This window comes from Lacerta agilis, chromosome 1 (genome assembly GCF_009819535.1).
Source record: "Lacerta agilis isolate rLacAgi1 chromosome 1, rLacAgi1.pri, whole genome shotgun sequence".
Taxonomy (NCBI): Eukaryota; Metazoa; Chordata; class Lepidosauria; order Squamata; family Lacertidae; genus Lacerta; species Lacerta agilis.
The window spans coordinates 71,127,107-71,146,335 of NC_046312.1; the positions used below are offsets into that span (position 1 = coordinate 71,127,107).

The following is a 19,229-nucleotide window of genomic DNA, read 5'->3' on the forward strand; positions in this document are numbered from 1 at the left end:
TTTTCCAGCAGTGGGCCGGTCCACTGTCCCTCAGACCTTGTGGGGAGCTGGACTATATTTTGAAAAAGAAAAGAAAAATGAATGAATTCCAGATGCCCCACAAATAACCCAGAGATGCATTTTAAATAGAAGGACACATTCTGCTTATGTAAAAACACACTGATTCCCGGACCATCTGCAGGCCGGATTTAGAAGGTAATTGGGCTGGATCCGGCCCCCGAGCCTTAGTTTGCCTACCCATGGATTATGACGATTTTGCTGTTGCTGTTGCTGCTGTTATTTTGCTTTGTCTTCTATGGATTTTTGTATGGTTTTTATGCCTGTAATGGATTGTTCTCCCCCACCCATCCACCCCGTTTTACGCTTCTCTTCATTCATCCAATTTATTTGCCGCTTGCTGCATGTAGTGATTGTGATTACGACGCTTCTGTATGGCAGTAACCAGAATGAAGTGACAGGCTCTCATAGGAAAACAAACCTAAATAGAAATCGCATTTCTGTCAGTCCTACCGCAAAGTAAAATTTCTACATTCCTTTCCAACTTGTTTTGAGGTTTCTTTTTCAATTGCCTTAGTCCTGTAACCCAAATTGCTGATGTAATGGATTGTCTTTGTTTGCCAGATGTGACACACTTACAAGTACAGATGAGCTTTTAAACAGTTGGATGTGTGGGAGGGGAAATCCCAACCATAAACTAATGTGGTTAACTGTTTGGGACAGCCAGGCAATGATTTATGGTAGAAGCCGACTTAGACAGCATTGCATAATGTCATTTGTTTTGCTGATGTTGTTAGTCTTTCCTTTTTAATTTCTGTAAAATCAAACAGGTGGCAGAGTTTGAAGTACAGTCTACCTCGGGTTGCGAACGTGAAGCGTCATGTCTGCGCATGCGTGTGATGCAAATCGGCGCTTCTGCGCATGCGCGTGATGTCATTTTGTGGTTCTGCGCATGTGCGAGCGCCGAAACCTGGAAGTAACCCCTTCTGGTACTTCCGGGTTCGGTGCGGTCTGCAACCCGAAAATGTGCAACCCGCAGCGTTTGTAACCCGAGGGTGTGACTGTACTAATGGGGGGGGGGAGTAGGAGGTTACTATTTTTCTTACATTTCTCCATGTAAATTGATAGCATATCAGCCTTATGCTGTAGAAGCAGTTGTGACATTTTCTCTTTAAAGTAGGCCTCTAATTGTAAAGTGTGGTTATATGTATTGTTGACTTGTTTTCAGGAATGTAGCATAAAATGAGATTAAATAACTCCCTAATACATTCCAGGAATTCTATGTGCAATGATGGCAGCGTGGCAGTGGAGAGATTTACATCACTTTTTTTTAATTAGATGGCTTCACTACTCGCAAGTAATTAGGAGTGCCTCCTCCACAGTTCTACATCATGTATTATGGCACCTTCATAGGTGGTATTTAAAAAAAAATGCATTTCCTTCAGTCACATTCAGTACATAGGTGGGTCATGTTTCAGATGCCAGCTACTCATATCAGTGAGGAAATTTAGCTCAAGTGATGCATTTGTTGTGCCTGAAGTATATGTGTAGAAAGCGGAAAGGCCACTCATATGAAAATTTCAGGCTGTTGTAATGTGCACCAAACATATCTTAGAATTGCTTCATCCAGGCAAGAATTATTATAGCTACAGATTTTTATTTTTTTTAAATGCATCAAATGTTGTTGGTGCTCCTTGCACTGTTGCTCCAGTGGGGGCATCTGCAAATGCAGTTTTGATTAACTTTTCTTTCTTTCTCAAAGGCTGTATTCACTCTTGGCCAACCTTCCATGAGCCTTCTTCCAGTGGTGGGTGTGGCCCCACACTCTTGTGTACACACACACACACACACACACACACAGGACCTCCTCATCTGATTGGTGTAGATCAGTTGAACTTGCTGCTCCCTCTCAGCTCATCTAATTGATCTAATTGCCTGAGTTCGGTTTCTGGCAAAAATTAAGTTACCGGTACTGCCTACCATGGGCGTAGCCAGGGTTTTTGTTGGAGGGGGGCAGGACTTTTGTTAGGGAGGGAGGGCAGAACCGATGTGATTGGTCAGTTAGTTAAATATTTATATTGCTTTACTTGATCTGGGGGAGGCGGGAGGGGCAGCTTGGCTATGCCCATGCTGCCTGCTATGGCAAAATATTGCACAATCCATTACATATGGCAAAACATTGCACAATCCATTACATCCTTTGCGTTATTGTTGTATTGTTCCACACCGTTCATTTCAGTGCAAAGGAAACGCATTGCAAATCGGGGATGGATTACTGTTGACAATTGTGTATCATTATACTTCATCTGTGGACTGAAAACACCAAGAGCCGCTGTTTCAGCCATGGCACAAATAAGTGAACACCAGCAATTTCTGCTCTTGTTTCCACAGAAATTCTCCAACATCCCTACCTGATTTGCGTGCCTATCAGGATTCTCTGCTGTGCCCACTGTGTAGGTTTTTTTGTTTTTGCCACCATGAAAATCAGTCAGGTGTTGGGGGGAGGGAGCAGAAAAACGTACTTCGGAGTCTGCATCAGGCCCTTGAATTGAGAGTTAGCTAATGGAAACAGAAGGAAGGGATTGTCTTCTGGAACAGATTTCGGGGGGGGGGGGCGTGTTTGCTGGGGAGTGCAAGGGGGGAATCAGCAAAAAATTGCCTCCTTTCCTCTTCTGAAAGTGGATTTCTCTACTGAATCAAAGGCCCTTGCGCTCCTAGAAGGGTACCAATTGGATCAGCTACCTCCTTCTGAGTTGTCTAAATGGACAATAAAAGGCTTGTAGGTGGGGAAACTTGCTACTTTGCTGTAAACTACTGGTAAATACGTGGCAATATTTTGCCATTCTTGTTTTATCTTATGCCTGTGTTTGGCAACGGGCTTCACTTGCAACAGATAGAGAATGTGGACAGAATGACACATTCTGGAAACAACTAAAATAGCAACAAATGTATATGGTGGTATTCAACTAAATAATTGTGCTGGTGCAAGGATTACCACAAGCGCAATGGGACTTTCCTCCATCTCCTCCCGCTGCACGCGTCCTATGCGATCTCCAAATCTGCTCCGGGGTGTTGGGGGAATCCTAGAACAGATCTACAGGGGGTGGGGAGATAGCATTCCTATTTGCCTTTGTCCTATGTTGAATACAACCTATTAATATGCACAATTGCCACTGATCGTAACTGTCAATAAGTATTTCTTAGAACAATACTCTGCCAAAGGAAGAGATTGGAGACATTGGAATGGGTGGATACTTTTAAGTGCACTGTTTGTTTCTGTTACGTTCCAACACCTTACTTAAAAGTGACAAAGAATCTTGTGGCAGCCCAAAGTCTGCCATTCCTTTTGGCGTAAGCTTTCTTCAACCACAATCCCATTTCATCAAAACTCTGAAGTGGTTCCCTCAGAGAAAAGGGAACGAACGGGTGTGATTCAAAGCCTGTAATCACTAGGTGCACCTGTAGCAAGAAATACCTGTACTTATTGACAGTTATCAATTGCACCCATTCATTCAGTTTGCTCCAACGGAAGCCCCTTTTAAGGCGCTAAGATGTTAGATTGTGACAAATGCAGTCTTTAATGGTGTCCATCCATTTCTGATCATTTACAACAAGAATAGGGAACTTGTAGCCCAGGGGTCCCCAAACTAAGGCCCGGGGGCCGGATGTGGCCCAATCGCCTTCTAAATGCGGCCCGCGGACAGTCTGGGAATCAGTGTGTTTTTACATGAGTAGAATGTGTGCTTTTATTTAAAATGTATCTCTGGGTTATTTGTGGGGCATAGGAATTCGTTCATTATTTTTTTTCAAAATATAGTCCGGCTCACCACATGGTCTGAGGGACAGTTTTCTTCAATCCTCAAACCCAGATATCATGTTCATTTTCTTTTTCACAAAAGTCTATAAGGAGTTTCCAATCTTTAGTAAATAAGGGTTGATGGAAGTTTTGTCCAGCAACATTTGGAAGGCTCCAGTTTCCCAGCCCCAGTTTATAATCTGGTCCTAGGTATGGATGTTTGCTGAGAAGCAAGTGCTGCTCTGATGAATGAGATTTATTCCCAAGTAAGGAGACACAGGATTACAACCTTTATTCCACGGATATTTCAGCTAGATGGTTTGCTGTTTGTAGCGAAATACAGGGGGGAAAGCCTATGCGATTAGTTTCATTTTCCAAAAACAGCCTAGTGAAACTTGTTGAGATTTCACTTCTTTTTTTCTGTGGAGATACAAAAAGTTATTCTTGAAGGTGGCATTGGACACCACAAAACAAGCAGTGGTCAAGGAAGCAGAATTGAAGTGTTTCCTTCTTATTTCATGCGTCTCATCATGAGGGAGACAAGCGAGTCTCTATTCATTATGTAGGAAGCGGTTGGTGTTAAGAACCATCCACAGTGAAACCAAGGAACTGTAAATTTCTTGTTGGCTTTTATTTCCCACTACCACAATTCAAGTGCTGTGCTATTTTAACATCACCGTGCATCCTTAGCATAAGATTTTCATTCTGTAGAACTTGTTTGTGACCTGTCTGAATTGGCTCATCATGTTGAGCCCAAATACCTTTTAATAATCTGGTAATTATCTGAAACCTGTCAAAGTAAGTGGAAAGGTCATCCTCAGTTTGTTTCTGACCAGGGTAAAGTTAGGATAAAAAGTGTTATGAAATTATCTTTGCAGAGTAATTCTAAGTTTTCAGTTTCATCACGTTTGTATTTAAAGTAGAAATCTGTATAAAGAGGGTTAGGTTTGAACAAGTGTTACCTTAAAAGAACAAGCTGAATCTATATATACACATAATTAAGGAAGCCAATTTGTTGGGAATCTCATATGAGATACACACGCAATGGAAGTCGCTCCCAGTAGTAGTCATCACATGCAAGCAGTTATTGTATGTACAGCTGGTAGGCTTTTGCAGATACAGATATATACAGAACATAGAAGTACAAAGTAAATCTGTTGCTCCAAATAATCTCCAGCAATTCAAGTAACACCTGAACAAGTAACACCAACTGACAACTCACATACTACCGGTAACTGACAGAATACTGAACTAATGCATGCCAGCTCAGTAGTCTTGTCAGTTGCTTTATGAGCAGGTATCATAGATATAGTCGTGGCACTGGGCAGTTACTGTAGCAACTGGCTTGGCTGACCTTGCACCTGTGATTAGCTCATCCATAGGGTGACTCACACCGATGGAGGAAACTGACCGCTTCCTATGTCCACTTAAAGGTAAAGGGACCCCTGACCATTAGGTCCAGTAGTGTCCGACTCTGGGGTTGCGGCACTCATCTCGCGTTACTGGCCGAGTAAGCCGGTGTACAGCTTCCGGGTCATGTGGCCAGCATGACAAAGCTGCTTCTGGCGAACCAGAGCAGCGCATGGAAACGCCGTTTACCTTCCCGCCGGAATGGTGCCTATTAATCTAAATGCTTTCGAACTGCTAGGAGGGCAGGAGCTGGGACCGAACAATGGGAGCTCACCCCGTCACGGGGATTTGAACTACCGAACTTCTCATTTACAAGCCCTAGGCTCTGTGGTTTAACCCACAGCGCCACCCACGTCCACTTACTCCAGCACAATTATCTGAAGCTACGTGATGGAAGCCGATCTCATAAAACGAGTCCTTTTATTCAAAGCTCTCTACAGGAAGCAGATTTAATGCACTGCAGGGTTTTGCTTAAACTGAGAAAATTCGACAAACTCAGCAAATTTCTGCTCTAAAAGTTAAACTGGCTAGTAACCAGCACTCCTGTTCTTCTAGTGCAAAGGATGTCTGCTAGTAGAACAGAACCGCCACCCCCTCTCTGCCCGCCTGCAGCCCACTATGAACCCTCAGAATCGGCTGTGGAGGGTTGGGGAAGAGAAAGGTGAAGTCATGTTGCACAGGCAGAAGTCTGTTGCACTCAGACCCCTGAGCAGTGCTTGTAACACCTTTCTTTACCCTTCTATCATGGTGCATTTTCTTCTCACTTGTCCCCCTAAACCTCTCATTTTTCATTTGACTACAAGGTCTCATATCCACAACAATCAACAATGTGGAAAGAGAGAGCGAGAGAGAGAGCATACATACATACATACATACATACATACATACATATATATACACATATATCTGACATAAAGTCAGGGAAGCACAGCCAGATGGGTGGGGTATAAATAAATAAATAAATTATTATTATTATTATTATTATTATTATTATTATTAATTGATTTCTTATTTTTGGCATTTATTTACTCCCCAGCCAACCCCACCCCTTGGACTTCTCTCTCTCTCTCTCTCTCTGTCTCTCTCTCTCTCTCTATATATATATATGGCTGCCAGTTATCCACTGTGGGTCCGTACCGATCAGCAGCACCTGCAGAAGGGAGAAGTCCCTCTAGGGCCTGCCTTCGCCATTGAACATGTGTTTCTCTATGTACCAGTGTTTTCTAAATGCTTGCCAGATTTTTTTGCGAACACTGCCATCTTATCAGCACCATGGAGGCCCTGCTTCCTTTCTGGGCCAAGACATTAATTTATCATGTTTTTCTTCACATTTATAAAGATAGGTTCATAAATATTTATAAAGGAGGCTGTTTTCCTCTTTCTTTAAGACTTTGATAACTCCTGGGACTTGGCTGGTGACAGAAGGAAGTCATGTTGAATTCAGTACTTTGGGGACCTTAGCAAGTTTCCAGCAAGCATATATTAAATATTGCCAGTAGCGTACTCTTTTAGGAAATCTAGTAGCAAACCAGTACAATGCCGCAGGTTTTATTTGTACTTACATGCCACCTTTTCATCATGGAACCCAAGGCTTGCATACATGTGGCTCCCAGTTGGCCACCCAACCAGGCGTTGACCAGATTCATACCTGCTTAACTTCAGCAAGGTGGCCACATTCTGTGCCTTCAGATCACACCCTGGAGCAGTGGGTGTCTCCACTTAGCCACAAAGTCCACTGGGTGACCTTGGGCCAGTCACTGTCTCTCAACCTACCCAACATCAAAGGGTTGTTAGGAAGATAAATAGGACACGAGGAGAGCCATGCTGTGACTATGCTGTCTTGAGCCTGGAGGAAAGTGGGACTATAATGAAATAAGTACATAAGAATCAAGGGGGGGTATCCAGTGCTCTTACACTTGTGCAACAGAACTTTCCCCCCTTTACTCTCCCTTGTGCACCCTACACTCTCCCAAATTTTCCTCTGAAAGGTTGGGAGAAATACCCAGAACAAATTTAGGGGGTGCATGCAAGAGGCAGGGAAGTTCTGTTGCACAAGCATAGATCCTTAGGCTAGAAGAATGAGTGACTTAACGCTACTTTGGATGCAAGCCTAAATAATTGGCATATGACTCTTCAGCTTTTGAGTTCTAGAACACAATAGAAAAATTCCTAACCATTGTAGAAATAAATTGCTGGAAATCTAAGATAATTGTGCTAGGATGGGATTTCGCTCACATCTAATTACTGCTTTTATTTCAGGTCTTTCTGGCTTTGCTTCATTATTCTGCGTTGTCCTAGGGCACCATGAACCCTTTTCAGGGTGGAGTAGGAGTAGTATTTCAGAAAAACACTTTGTCCTGTGTTTTCCGTGATAGCATTAAAAAAAAAATATCGCATGCCTCTCTTTTTAAAATGCTTACTTTAAATCAAAAGTTGTTCTGATGCACAATTAATTAAAGCAGAACTTCATGCTGTAAAACACAGTACATTTCCGTACTTTATAAAACAAGTGAAAAGCAAAATTAACAGTTCTCATTAAAGTAAATTTACAAAGTAGGGAGTGATACCAGCTAATTAAGAAGTTTTAAATAGTGATTTCGGGGTCGTTCCAAAGGCTTCCCAAGAAAGAAAAGATTCCAACTAGGAACAATGGAAATGTTATGAAGAGTATATGGAGAAACATTGCTCAAAGAAAGAAGTGCTAATATGCTTGGAGTAAGAGGTATGAAGGAATTGTAGAATAATAAATTAATATAAAGAATTAAAGATGATTATAGAAATATATAGAAATTAAGATTGTACAAATAGTGAACAAATAGCTTATAATGGAAGTCGAAAGAGTGATGGAGGGAAGTCAGAGGGGTGTTTGGTGGTGGGTGTGAGGATGAAAAAATGGGAAATGTATGATAAAAATGATGTTGTATGTTAATGTGAGAATGTACTGGATGTATTGTGTTTTAATCAATAAAGTTTTTGATTAAAAAAAGAAAAAAAAAGAAAAACTATCCACAGCAACTGAATCAGGTGAACCTGACAGTGGTGGTTTGAGGGAAATAGTGGGCAGACAACAACCAGCTTATCTCCTCAACCAGTCACTAGTACTTGCCTAAGATGCTTGATCCGTACAGGTGGCTAACATCTTAGACATGTCCACACACGGGTCATTTTGGACCTGGAAGAGGATGGAATGGGGGTGGGCTGAGGCACGCTCCAGTGAAACATGGAGGCCGGGAACAGAACCCTCCACATGAAATGGTCACTGCCTGTACAGTTTGCAGGAACAAACGAAAGGGCCTTCTCAGTTGTGGTGCCCAGGATGTAGAAATCCTATGCACTTAGCCACCTTTTCCTTGGTCTTTCACCATTAGCTGAAAGAGTTTATGGTCTGGCAGGACTTTGGCCTGTCCTTTGTTTGACTCTCTCTTTTGTCCTGCTGGTTTTTATTGCTGCTGTGACGTCTTAAATTGTTGAATTTCTGTTAATCATCTGCTGCCCTGAGCACTTTGGAGTGACAGGTTGAAGTGGACATTTCATAATAAACATAACTAGTCATATCAAACCCAAGGTTATCTCTCCCAGGAAGTTTATATAGGTGTAGGGGAATAAGACAGATCACTGTGGCACTCACAATAAATCTCAGCAGCAGAAGTAAAATTGCCTGATGTGTCCCCTGGGAATGCCTGGAAAGGAAGGAGGGCAGTCAGTACAGTGCTTGGCCCCCTTGTCCCTGCCAAACCCCGATAGCGACCCAACAAAATGTTGGGTCACTTGGCTGACAAAATCTAGTGTAAATGTTTCACATTTTAGCTTATTATGAGCACATATCTTTTGTGGTTTTGTTGTGGCCTCTAGTGGTTTTCCCTCAGTATTACAAGAAGTTAACATGGTAATTTAGATACAGTACAGTGGTACCTTTGTTTACAACCATAATCCGTTCCGGAGGTCCGTTCGTAAACCAAAACAGGTTGTAACCCAAGGCGCGCTTTCGCCAATGGGGCCTCCCCAAAAAATTGTCCGTAATCTCAAAAAAATGGGTTGTAATCCAAAAAAAGTTCGCAAACCGGGACACGCACTTCCAGGTTTGATGTGATTGTAATCCAAAACGTATGCAAACCAGACCGTTCGCAAACCAAGGTACCACTGTATTTTACTTTGAAGCGTATTGATTTCATACGTGTGATTTGTGAAAGGCAAACAATACACTGCAAAAATATTTGAATTTATGTATATTGTTATATCTACTATAAACAAAAGTTGATTGAATGATTACATTAATACTCTAGAGAGACTATAGCTCCTGAGCATATTCAGTAGGCAGTATCGCTAATCAACTCTTAGCCAGTGTAGAAAAACAGATTTTGTAAATAATAATAATAATCTCATTTTTAAAAAATAAAAATATCATTTGGCTTTTGTGTATGAAAAGTCAGGTTTGTTTGTTTGTTTTTTAAAAAAAGATCTAATGTTAGTAGACTATAATTTCTTTTTTAGAGGTAGGCAATGGGAATAATGGGAGGGTCCAATTCGTGGCCCAGTGATCTGGGGCTTCACAGTGGCTTAGATGAGCTTCTGTAGGTGTGAGCAGCAAATAATGACACCTGCAGATTCCAAGATGTCCACCTGTATCCAGTATAAAAAACTATTGTAGGTGATGCCCACAAATGGAGTCACTAGATAGCATAACAAACCCTCAGGGGTCTTGTTAAATATATTGATATTTTCAGCTTTTCATGTTTTATAAATATTTCTAGCCGTCATATTTAGGGGAAGTGGTAGCATGTGTGTGAACTGCTTTCCTTTCTCCCCATTCTTCTGCATGTACATCTCTCTGCTTTTTCTTTTTTGCTTATGCAGCTCTGTGGGTGAAAGCCAAAGCTGACATTCTTCTTGCAGAATGGCTTTTCATCCAGTGGAGGTGTCTGCTAATGCAAAAGAATGGGAGGTGTTTGTTCACAAATTCCCCCCCCCCATCCCCAAAAATCTGTTCCAGAGGATTAGATGGTGATGGAAGGAACCTCCGGGGAAAGGGTGAATCGGCGAAAATCACTTCCTCTTCCCTCGTGTTAGCAAGCACAAATGTATGCCACAATGGTAATGACGTTTTCAGGATCTTCTAACGCCTTTTCTTTCCTTTTAACAGGTAGCAGTTGCTGCTGATTGTAAGTACCACCCTTATTATCCTTTCAGATTTCAGTTCTATCCCTGATAGAGGGGTCACTGGTGTGGATTTATGGTTACCTAATGCAGTTATGTAAATGCTGTTTGAAACCTTTCACCTCTGTTCCCAGGCCAGGAAGCACCCCTGGTGCAGTTAACTTGTTACTTGAATTCTATAGCTTTTCTTATTATCCTGTTTATGAATATTAAATACTATGTTGATAGGCTTGCTTCCCTTCAGATTGTTTATTCCACTTCTATAGATCTGCCTGGCTTGTACCAATGCAACAGCTTCTACCCTTCGTAGTACAAGCTCCATCTCTTGCAAATAAACCTAAATCTTCTCTGTTGCCATCAACAGAAAGTCACTGAGGATGCTGCATATTGTCCTCATACAGGGCCCTGCCCCCTTTTTGTGCCATTGCTATACAAGTATCGTGGCACATTGTTAACACATTAGATCAGTTCTGCATACGATCCAGTCTCTTGTTGACTCTTGATCTGCAGAAGCACCTCTTCCCACCCCACACTGCTCACCAGTTTCATACTGTCCAGAGCTCATATAACAGACAGAGAGTGTTTCCCCAAACTTCGTAACAAATATTTCATTTAGCAATGGAAAAAAAACCTCTAGTTAAGCAAAGGCATTTAGCTGTTGGCTCTTTTTTTCTTCTGCATAGGCGTTAATGAATGTGGATCTGTAAATGTAACCGTATCAGAAACAGAAATACATATCCAGCCACCTGACAACCATACAATAAGTAATGTAACTTTCACAAATGGAACAAGTGCTGGAGTGCAACCATTTAATACTACAGTATCTGGACTTCAACCTGGCACGCAGTACAAAGTGACTTTTGAGATTTCTGCTGCAAAATCATGCTGCAAAATCATTACAACAAGTAAGTAATGGGCTGGGAGAGATGTTTACGGATCTGAGATGGCATCGGAGGCAGTTATTACATTTTAAATAGAGAGAAGATTGCTTGGATTTCTCACACGTGTGCGATTCTGCTACTAGTAGCTGATTCCAGTAAGACCAGGCGCTGCTGCTGACTAGTGAAACTGAACTGTTTGTTCTAATGCAAAGCACAATTGAACTTTATAGCCTCTAACAGCAGCCAGCCATCTGATCAATAGTGCAAATGACAGCCAGGGTTCTTCCTGCAAGCAAATAAGTCCAAAAGTAAGCCTCCTTCATTTGGTCCACATTTAGAAATTGGGAGGGGGGGGGTTGTGTAGTGCTTTGAAACAGTAATATTCTTTACATAAAAATAGTTGGTTTTAAATTCAAAGAGAGCACTCATTTTGTTTCCCTGTTGCATGTGGCTATTTAAAAAATAAATAAATGATGTCGCTGAAGTCTTTTGGAGGTAATGGAACTATAAAAAGTCTAGAGCTGCCAAGTAAGAACCTTAAATAATTAACTGATGAATATAGTAATTGAGTTCTACAGAAAAGAGGTTCGGTTTTAAAGACACTCAGGAGCAATGTTAAAAATTAAAAATGTATGAATAGCTTTGCTGTCCTTCAAATCTAACATATGTGATCGGGATTTCCTTTGCCACAGAATGTTTTTCAGTACTGTATGGATCCAAACCTTTTCCTCCTGACACAATTGTCTTGGATGTGTGTTGAGACTACACAGCTTTGCCTGGTTAGCTGGCTGTGTGCATGAAGCATTTCTAAAATCACTGCTTGGAAACTGGGGATTCACCCTTGGGTTGAGTTGTAGCCAACATTTGTCTTCCTGGACCTCGCTGCCACATTTCACAATGTAGTGTTGGTACCCGGATGTATAATGACCACCAGCCCCTTCTCAGCACACACAGCTAGACTGCTTCATGTTATGTGCAGCTTTTCTTCTGGACAGACCAGTTGGTTGCCATGTCTTCAACATAACCATTAAAGCACATGCAGCTGTCTTTGAAATCAGTTGCGGTCAAGGCTTTGTAGACAAGAACTTCCAAATATTACAGACTTTCCCTTATAAGGGCTTATACCTCAATACACTTGCTGACCTTTAAGAGACTTCTCTGGTGTCCTTGCCACAATTGTCTAGAATGAAGGCCATCATGGAATTAGTCTCAACTGCCTGTTTCTGAAGAGTGACTCTCCCATTTTGAGGACCTATATGACTGCATCTTGAGGAAACTCCAAGATGTGGCATTGTGGCATTCACCTGGTTGTTGGTCATTTTGATGGTTGTGCCTTTCCTTGCATGGGTCGATTTTGAACTGTGTGGGCAGAAATGGCTCATCTGATGCTGCTGTGACATCAGCTGATTGGCTGTTGGACAACTCCACCCACCTGTCAAGCTTACTGTACTCCATCAGGCCAGCTACTTTAGTCTTCAGGCTGTGCACTTGTTCCCACAGAGACTGCACTAGACACACAACCACAGCATCTGTCCAGCAGCCATAGGATATGCTAAGTCAAATTTTGTGCAGGTCAGCTCTTCCTTCACACTCTTGGTAGACTATTTGCTGCACTTCCTTTTTCCTTTTAGCTTTAAATGGTTTTTGTTTAAGCCAGGGATGGGGAACCTGTTGCCTTCCAGATGTTGTTGGACCCCAACTCCATCATCTCTAGCCATTGGCAGTGCTGGCTAGAGCTTGTTGGAATTGGAATCCAACAGCATCTGGAGGGCCCCAAGTTTCCTATCCCTGATTTAGCCAGTATATAGTATATGCCAAGTATTAAGAACTGCTTTTGATTACTTAGCTGGGAAAGAGTCTGGATTTGGATGTTTTAATTTTTAGAATTTGTTGCCTTTCTTGCAAATAAAACAGTAGTTAGACATAATCCCATAGGTTATGATAAGCTTCCTGAGCATTGTTCATTTAATTCTTGTACCTTTGTGCAATAGATGAAGTTTTCATACAGGTTGATAGAACGGAATATTTAACCTTAAACAAAAATGTCCTGTGGCTTCCAGGTATGTTTGCAGGACATATCAACTGATATACCTCCCAGGAGTGAAATCTCGAGTGGCACCAGTGAATGAGCTTGTGGTGTTGCATCTCCATCAGTTTTGTTGCCTTCTGTTCATAGATAAATTGTTAATGAATAGGAAGTGCCTGCCTGTAAATTCCCAATTATTGCACTGGTGTTGTAACATATATCCTCAAGCAGATGGTAACAAGACTGAAGGGGAGAGCCAAGTGCTGCAAACATTTATTCAAGTATCTCTTAACAGATTTTGGGTAGCACATTCTCAAATGGAGATACTTTCTTTCAATGGTGCAGATAAAGCCCTTTTTCTTTTTCTTGAACAGAACCCAGCCCAGTTTTTGACATCAGCCTTGAAAACCGCAGTAATTCAACAGTAACTTTAAAGTGGAACAGTAGCGATCCGAATGCTTCCAAATACACTTATCGGATACTAATAGAAGGAACTGATCCTCCCAGGAATGAAACTTCTGACACCAACAGTGCAGTAATTGGGGGCTTGGAACCTGGAACATTGTATACATTCACAATATTTCCACAAGTTGATAATGGTACAATTGAAGGAGAACCAAATCATACAACTGTTTATACCAGTAAGTAAACATTTGAAATGTCATGCACATTCACATTTTACTTTTGCATTTGCAATCTTATGTGGCTGGCTGGGTAAAAATAAATGGAAAGCAGGTTTGCTACCCACCAATGGTGAATATTTTTTTTTAAGTCCTCCACCTCTCTTACCTGGCTCTGGGAAGGTTGCAGGAGGGCTCTGGGAGCACTTCAGGACCCTTGTGCGACCTTCACAGAGCCCAGTAAGCAGCCCTCCACCTCACAGGGGTGGGGGCAGTTCTGGGGGTTCCTGGCCTTGCCTGTTTTTTTTTGCGCTTGGATCCCCAGAAACCAACCATCGCGTAAGTGGCACCTTGCTTCCTTGTGCAGCTAATGTGCATTAAGGCTATGCCTTTCCAAGTATGAAAGATGCTTTAGGAAGTAGGTGGGAAATTGACTGCAGTTATTAAAAATGTTTTCTGAATTTATACTTGGGTACGCACTAAAGGGACGTGGGTGGTGCTGTGTTCTAAACCACTGAGCCTACGGCCTGCCGATCAGAAGGTCGGCGGTTCAAATCTTCGCAACGGGGTGAGCTCCCGTTGCTCAGTCCCAGCTCCTGCCCACCTAGCAGTTCAAAAGCACGTCAAAGTGCAAGTAGATAAATAGGTACCGCTCTGATAGGAAGGTAAACAGCGTTTCCGTGTGCTGCCCCGGTTTTGCCAGAAGCGGCTTAGTCAGGCTGGCCACATGACCCAGAAAAACTGTCTGTGGACAAAAGCCGGCTCCCTCAGCCAGTAAAGCGAGATGAGCACCACAACCCCAGAGTCGTTCATGACTGGACTTAACTGTCAGCAGTCCTTTAGCTTTTTTTTTTTTTAAACGCACTGAATAAGTTTGATTTTTTTTTTAATTGATTCTACAACAAGTTTGTTCTTGGCAAGTTAAGGTGTAAACAGATATGACAAGTAGCTGATGCCTCCTAAGTGAATGTTTAATCTTGACAAAATATTCGCTGTAGGAATTTATACAATACTAAATTTGATAACACTTCCTTAAACAGGGCCCAATCCAGTTTTTGGCATCCAGGTTGAAAACCTCAATGACACAGGAGTAACTTTAAAGTGGAACAACCCAAATGATTCCAACTACACTTATAGGATACTAATAGAAGGAACTGATCCTCCCAGGAATGAAACTTCTGACACCAACAGTGCAGCCATTGGGGACTTGAAACCTGGAACATTGTACACATTCAGAATATACTCACAAGTCGACAATGGTACAGTTGAAGGAGAACCAGATACTACAATTGTTTATACAAGTAAGAAAGATCTATGATGATTTCTAACTGCCATGGGTGCCATAAAGTTACATTCCCTACATCCTCAGTATGGAGTCAAACAGAACTATAGCCAGAAGGCCTGTAATGTACTGGGGGACTAGTTTTCTGCACACTTAGTTGCAGCTGTTTAATACAATGTGCTTGTCACTTTAATGGAATGGATGTCAAATTGCAATTGTTGGACGTTCTTTTATTCTTATTCTGAAATTTATGCTCAGTTGTAGAGTTGACAGGGGTTGAGAATGAGGGAATAATTCTGATCCAAATTCATGGGGTGGGGGAGAGAGAGCCCTTTTGCCAAGTTCATAAACAGTATGCAGTAATGACACAGAATGGAAGTGTCTGTGAGGGGTTTGGGGGGGGGGAGATGGGAGGGAGTGAAATAAAATTTGATATTGTGAGAGAGCTAGCTGGGAGAAGATAATGCAAGGCTTATAGGTAGCACTGACTCTGCCAAAGACCTTCCCCCAATTTTCATATTTTAGTGTGCCGCCTTGCAACTTGATGCAGAAGGTAACATAGAAATGTTTTAAATTAGTACACGCAAGTGGGTTTCTTTAATTTTTGCGGGTTTGAAAGCAAAACCTAGGCATCTGGCCTTCCATTTTTTGTGTGTGGTGATAATATTGAAATCCCCCCAAAAGGTGAGCTAGCTAAATTATAGTAAACCTATATCGGGGTCAAAAATTTCTAGCAGTAACATCTAGCAGTGTGATGAAAAATTTCCCTTCATCAGTGCAGCTAAAACCCTTTTCCTCTTTTTAACAGAGCCCAGCCCAGTTTTTGATATCATTCTTGAAAACCGCAGTAGTTCAACAATAACTTTGAAGTGGAACAATAGTGATCCGAATGCTTCTAACTACACTTATCGGATACTAATAGAAGGAACTGATCCTCCCAGGAATGAAACTTCCAACAACACCAGTGCAGTAATTGGGGACTTGAAACCTGGAACATTGTATACATTCACAATATTCCCACAAGTTGATAATGGTACAACTGAAGGAGAACCAAATGCTACAAGTGTTTATACAAGTAAGTCCAAGTTCATACAAGTAAGTAAACATTTCAGACTGCCTGTTTCTGTACCATAAAGAGGTAAAGAGGAATTCCAGCCGCAACATTGCCTTTCCCTATTATTTTGCTAGACTAAATATATTTTTCCTTGGTCAGTCCCCTTCCTGGCCAAAGCCCCATCCAGAGACATGCCCCTGTATATAATTCAGGATTCATCCTTTCCCACAGGAGGGAAGGGCCCAATATCTACCAACCACAAAAGGAACTGCTGCCTGAATGCAGAAGCAAAGACAATGCAAGAAGTGAAAGGGGGGACAGGAAGATGTCAAAGGCCGTTAGTTCACACTAACAACTGGACTGCCATATCAACCAGAACCCTCCATAATGAAGTGGACAGATTCATGGAGCATAAGGCTACTAACCAAGATGGCTATGCTCTCTGCCTCCATAATTGGACGCAGTAATACTTCTGAATACCAGTTTCTGGAAGAGAGTGCTCTTGAACTGAGGTCCTACTTTTGGGGTTCCCCACAGGCATCTGGTTGGCCACCGTGAGAACAGGATGCTGGCCTAGATGGGTCACTGGCCCGATCCAGCAGGCTCTTTGTATGTTGTTGTGATGGTATGGAAAGAGGGATCCTCTTTCCTATGCTTCAGTGTCCAACTGCCTGTGCCTGCCCCAAGTCAAAGGAGGCACCCAGTGACAAAATGTGAAGACCCAAGAGTTCACTTTCTCCTGCTGCATCACCTAACTCAAAGGTGTTGCCTGTCTGGCTCAGTCTGAGTGGAAATGCTCAGGAAATGGGCTTTTGTAAGGTTTTGTGGAACCTCTCACAATATTACGAACTGTACTTGGCGGGCCTAGAATTCCCCGCCTCTAATCACCACCACGGTAACCTACACCTGACAAGCTGCAATGCAGAAAGAAGGGCCCCTTTTTTGTTATTTCGTATGTAAAGAAAATGTGCTTGCAGCAGTTGCTAGTAGATTGATTGCAAGTATTAAGAACGTGATTATCATGTTAGTTTAATATTTTAAACTGAATCTTGGAATCATAGTGTCAGGTCTGCGTTAGGGTTGCTCACGAGTAATCAGGCATGAGTCTCAACTGTCTTTTAACAGTTTATTGGTGCAGACTATTTACAGTGCAGAGAACGTGAAAACATGACCGTCCTAGTCGCTCGCAGAATCCGGGAGTGCCGGTTTCCGGCTGCGACCCCAACATAGGAATTTCGGCACCCCAAAGCACCACCTCCCCTGTCTCCTCTTGACCCCCCTGCGCAACTGGGGCCACGGAATTGGCGTGCTCCCCTCAGAGAGAAACTCATGAGGTATGCTGGGGCTCTCAGCAGCATCTCCAAGCCCTTGCCTCGCCTGGCTGCTTCCACTCTGCCCCTCCCCACTGGAGGAGGTGCCACTCTTTCCGCTTGAGGAGGTCTCACTACTGAGGAGGTGTCTGGGCTCTCGGTACATCAACAAGACCTCCCGCCCTGCCGAGGGTGGTTCCCTGACACATAGAGTTGATTGTAGTACAGTTCTCTATTTAGCAAGTAAAGCAGAGGTGGTGATATAGCAAAAGTCTGTATAAATGAACTTCTAAAAATTTTGTACCTTAAAAGTAAAACTGTCCTTCTGTATTTGTTTTTTATAATGTAAATGCTAATATTCCAACAAACTCTATACCTGTTCAAGAGATCTCTGGCACATCTAACAGTGTCATAATATTTCCCTTCACTTGCATAGCTAAAATCCTTTTCCTCTTTTTTAAACAGAGCCCAACCCAGTTTTTGACATCAGCCTAGAAAACCGCAGTAATTCAACAGTGACTTTAAAGTGGAACAGTAGCGATCCGAATGCTTCCAACTACACTTATCGGATACTAATAGAAGGAACTGAACCTCCCAGGAATGAAACTTCTGACACTAACAGTGCAGTAATTGGGGACTTGGAACCTGGAGCATTGTATACATTCACAATATTCCCACAAGTTGATAATGGTCTAATCGAAGGAGAACCAAATGCTACAAGTGTTTATACAAGTACGTCCAAGTTCATACAACTTAGTAAACATTTCAGACTGCTACATTTCTTTACCATAAAGATGCATTCTGTACATTCAAAATAATTACTCTAGCAGGAGATGACAAGATTGAGGTAGACAAGTAGATAATGGTAAAACTGAAGGAGACTCAATGTAACTGTAGATACAAGTATGTTTTAAGATCTCTCTTAAGGGTCATTCTATATATTGATGATATATACTCGAGCAGAGTAGGTATTATATTATTGCCCTTGTGGTTTCCTGGCTATTGGTGGTTATGCTAAATACATCTGCATAGTTACACACGCCAAATATACTAGTTGTTGTCATTGTGTTTAAAATTAAAAAATAACAATTGCATGCGGGACGCGGGTGGCACTGTGGTCTAAACCACAGAGCCTAGGGCTTGCCGATCAGAAGGTTAGCGGTTCGAATCCCCGTGATGGGGGTGAGCTCCCCTTCGGTCCCTGCTCCTGCCAACCTAGCAGTTCGAAAGCACATCAAAGTGCAAGTAGATAAATGGGTACCGCTTTGGCGGGAAGGTAAACAGCGTTTCCGTGTGCTGCTCTGGTTCGCCAGAAGCGGCTTAGTCATGCTGGCCACATGACCCGGAAGCTGTACACCAGCTCCCTCGGCCAGTAAAGCGAGATGAGCAGCGCAGCCCCAGAGTCGTCCGCGACTGGACTTAATTGTCAGGGGTCCCTTTACCTTTAAGTCTCCAGTTTATACCAGGAAAGCAGAATTACTATTTTTAAATTGATTCTGAAGTATGTTCCTCTGACAAGTGATGATCTACTGCAGAATGTGTGACCTCTACATTAGCTCCCTCTGCCTATCCTTCATTTTTTGTTTTATACCATACTCTAACAAAATGGTAGCCAATCATATTGTAGTAACCTTTTACATTTCTCAAGGGACTTCTGATATCACTGTTTTAATATTGTGATGCAACTTTATTTTATTGG

At 42.2% G+C, this 19,229-nt stretch overlaps 1 protein-coding gene across 1 annotated transcript in view; it reads left to right on the top strand.

Annotated features, from left to right (window-relative positions):
• Positions 1-19,229, top strand: part of PTPRJ (protein tyrosine phosphatase receptor type J) — a 73,259-nt gene that overhangs the window by 35,232 nt on the left and 18,798 nt on the right. Inside the window, exons 2-7 of the mRNA XM_033154182.1 lie at positions 10,344-10,362; positions 11,041-11,262; positions 13,639-13,905; positions 14,925-15,185; positions 15,975-16,241; positions 17,996-18,262. Coding sequence (XP_033010073.1) covers positions 10,344-10,362; positions 11,041-11,262; positions 13,639-13,905; positions 14,925-15,185; positions 15,975-16,241; positions 17,996-18,262 — 1,303 coding nt within the window. The remainder of the gene's footprint in view (positions 1-10,343; positions 10,363-11,040; positions 11,263-13,638; positions 13,906-14,924; positions 15,186-15,974; positions 16,242-17,995; positions 18,263-19,229) is intronic.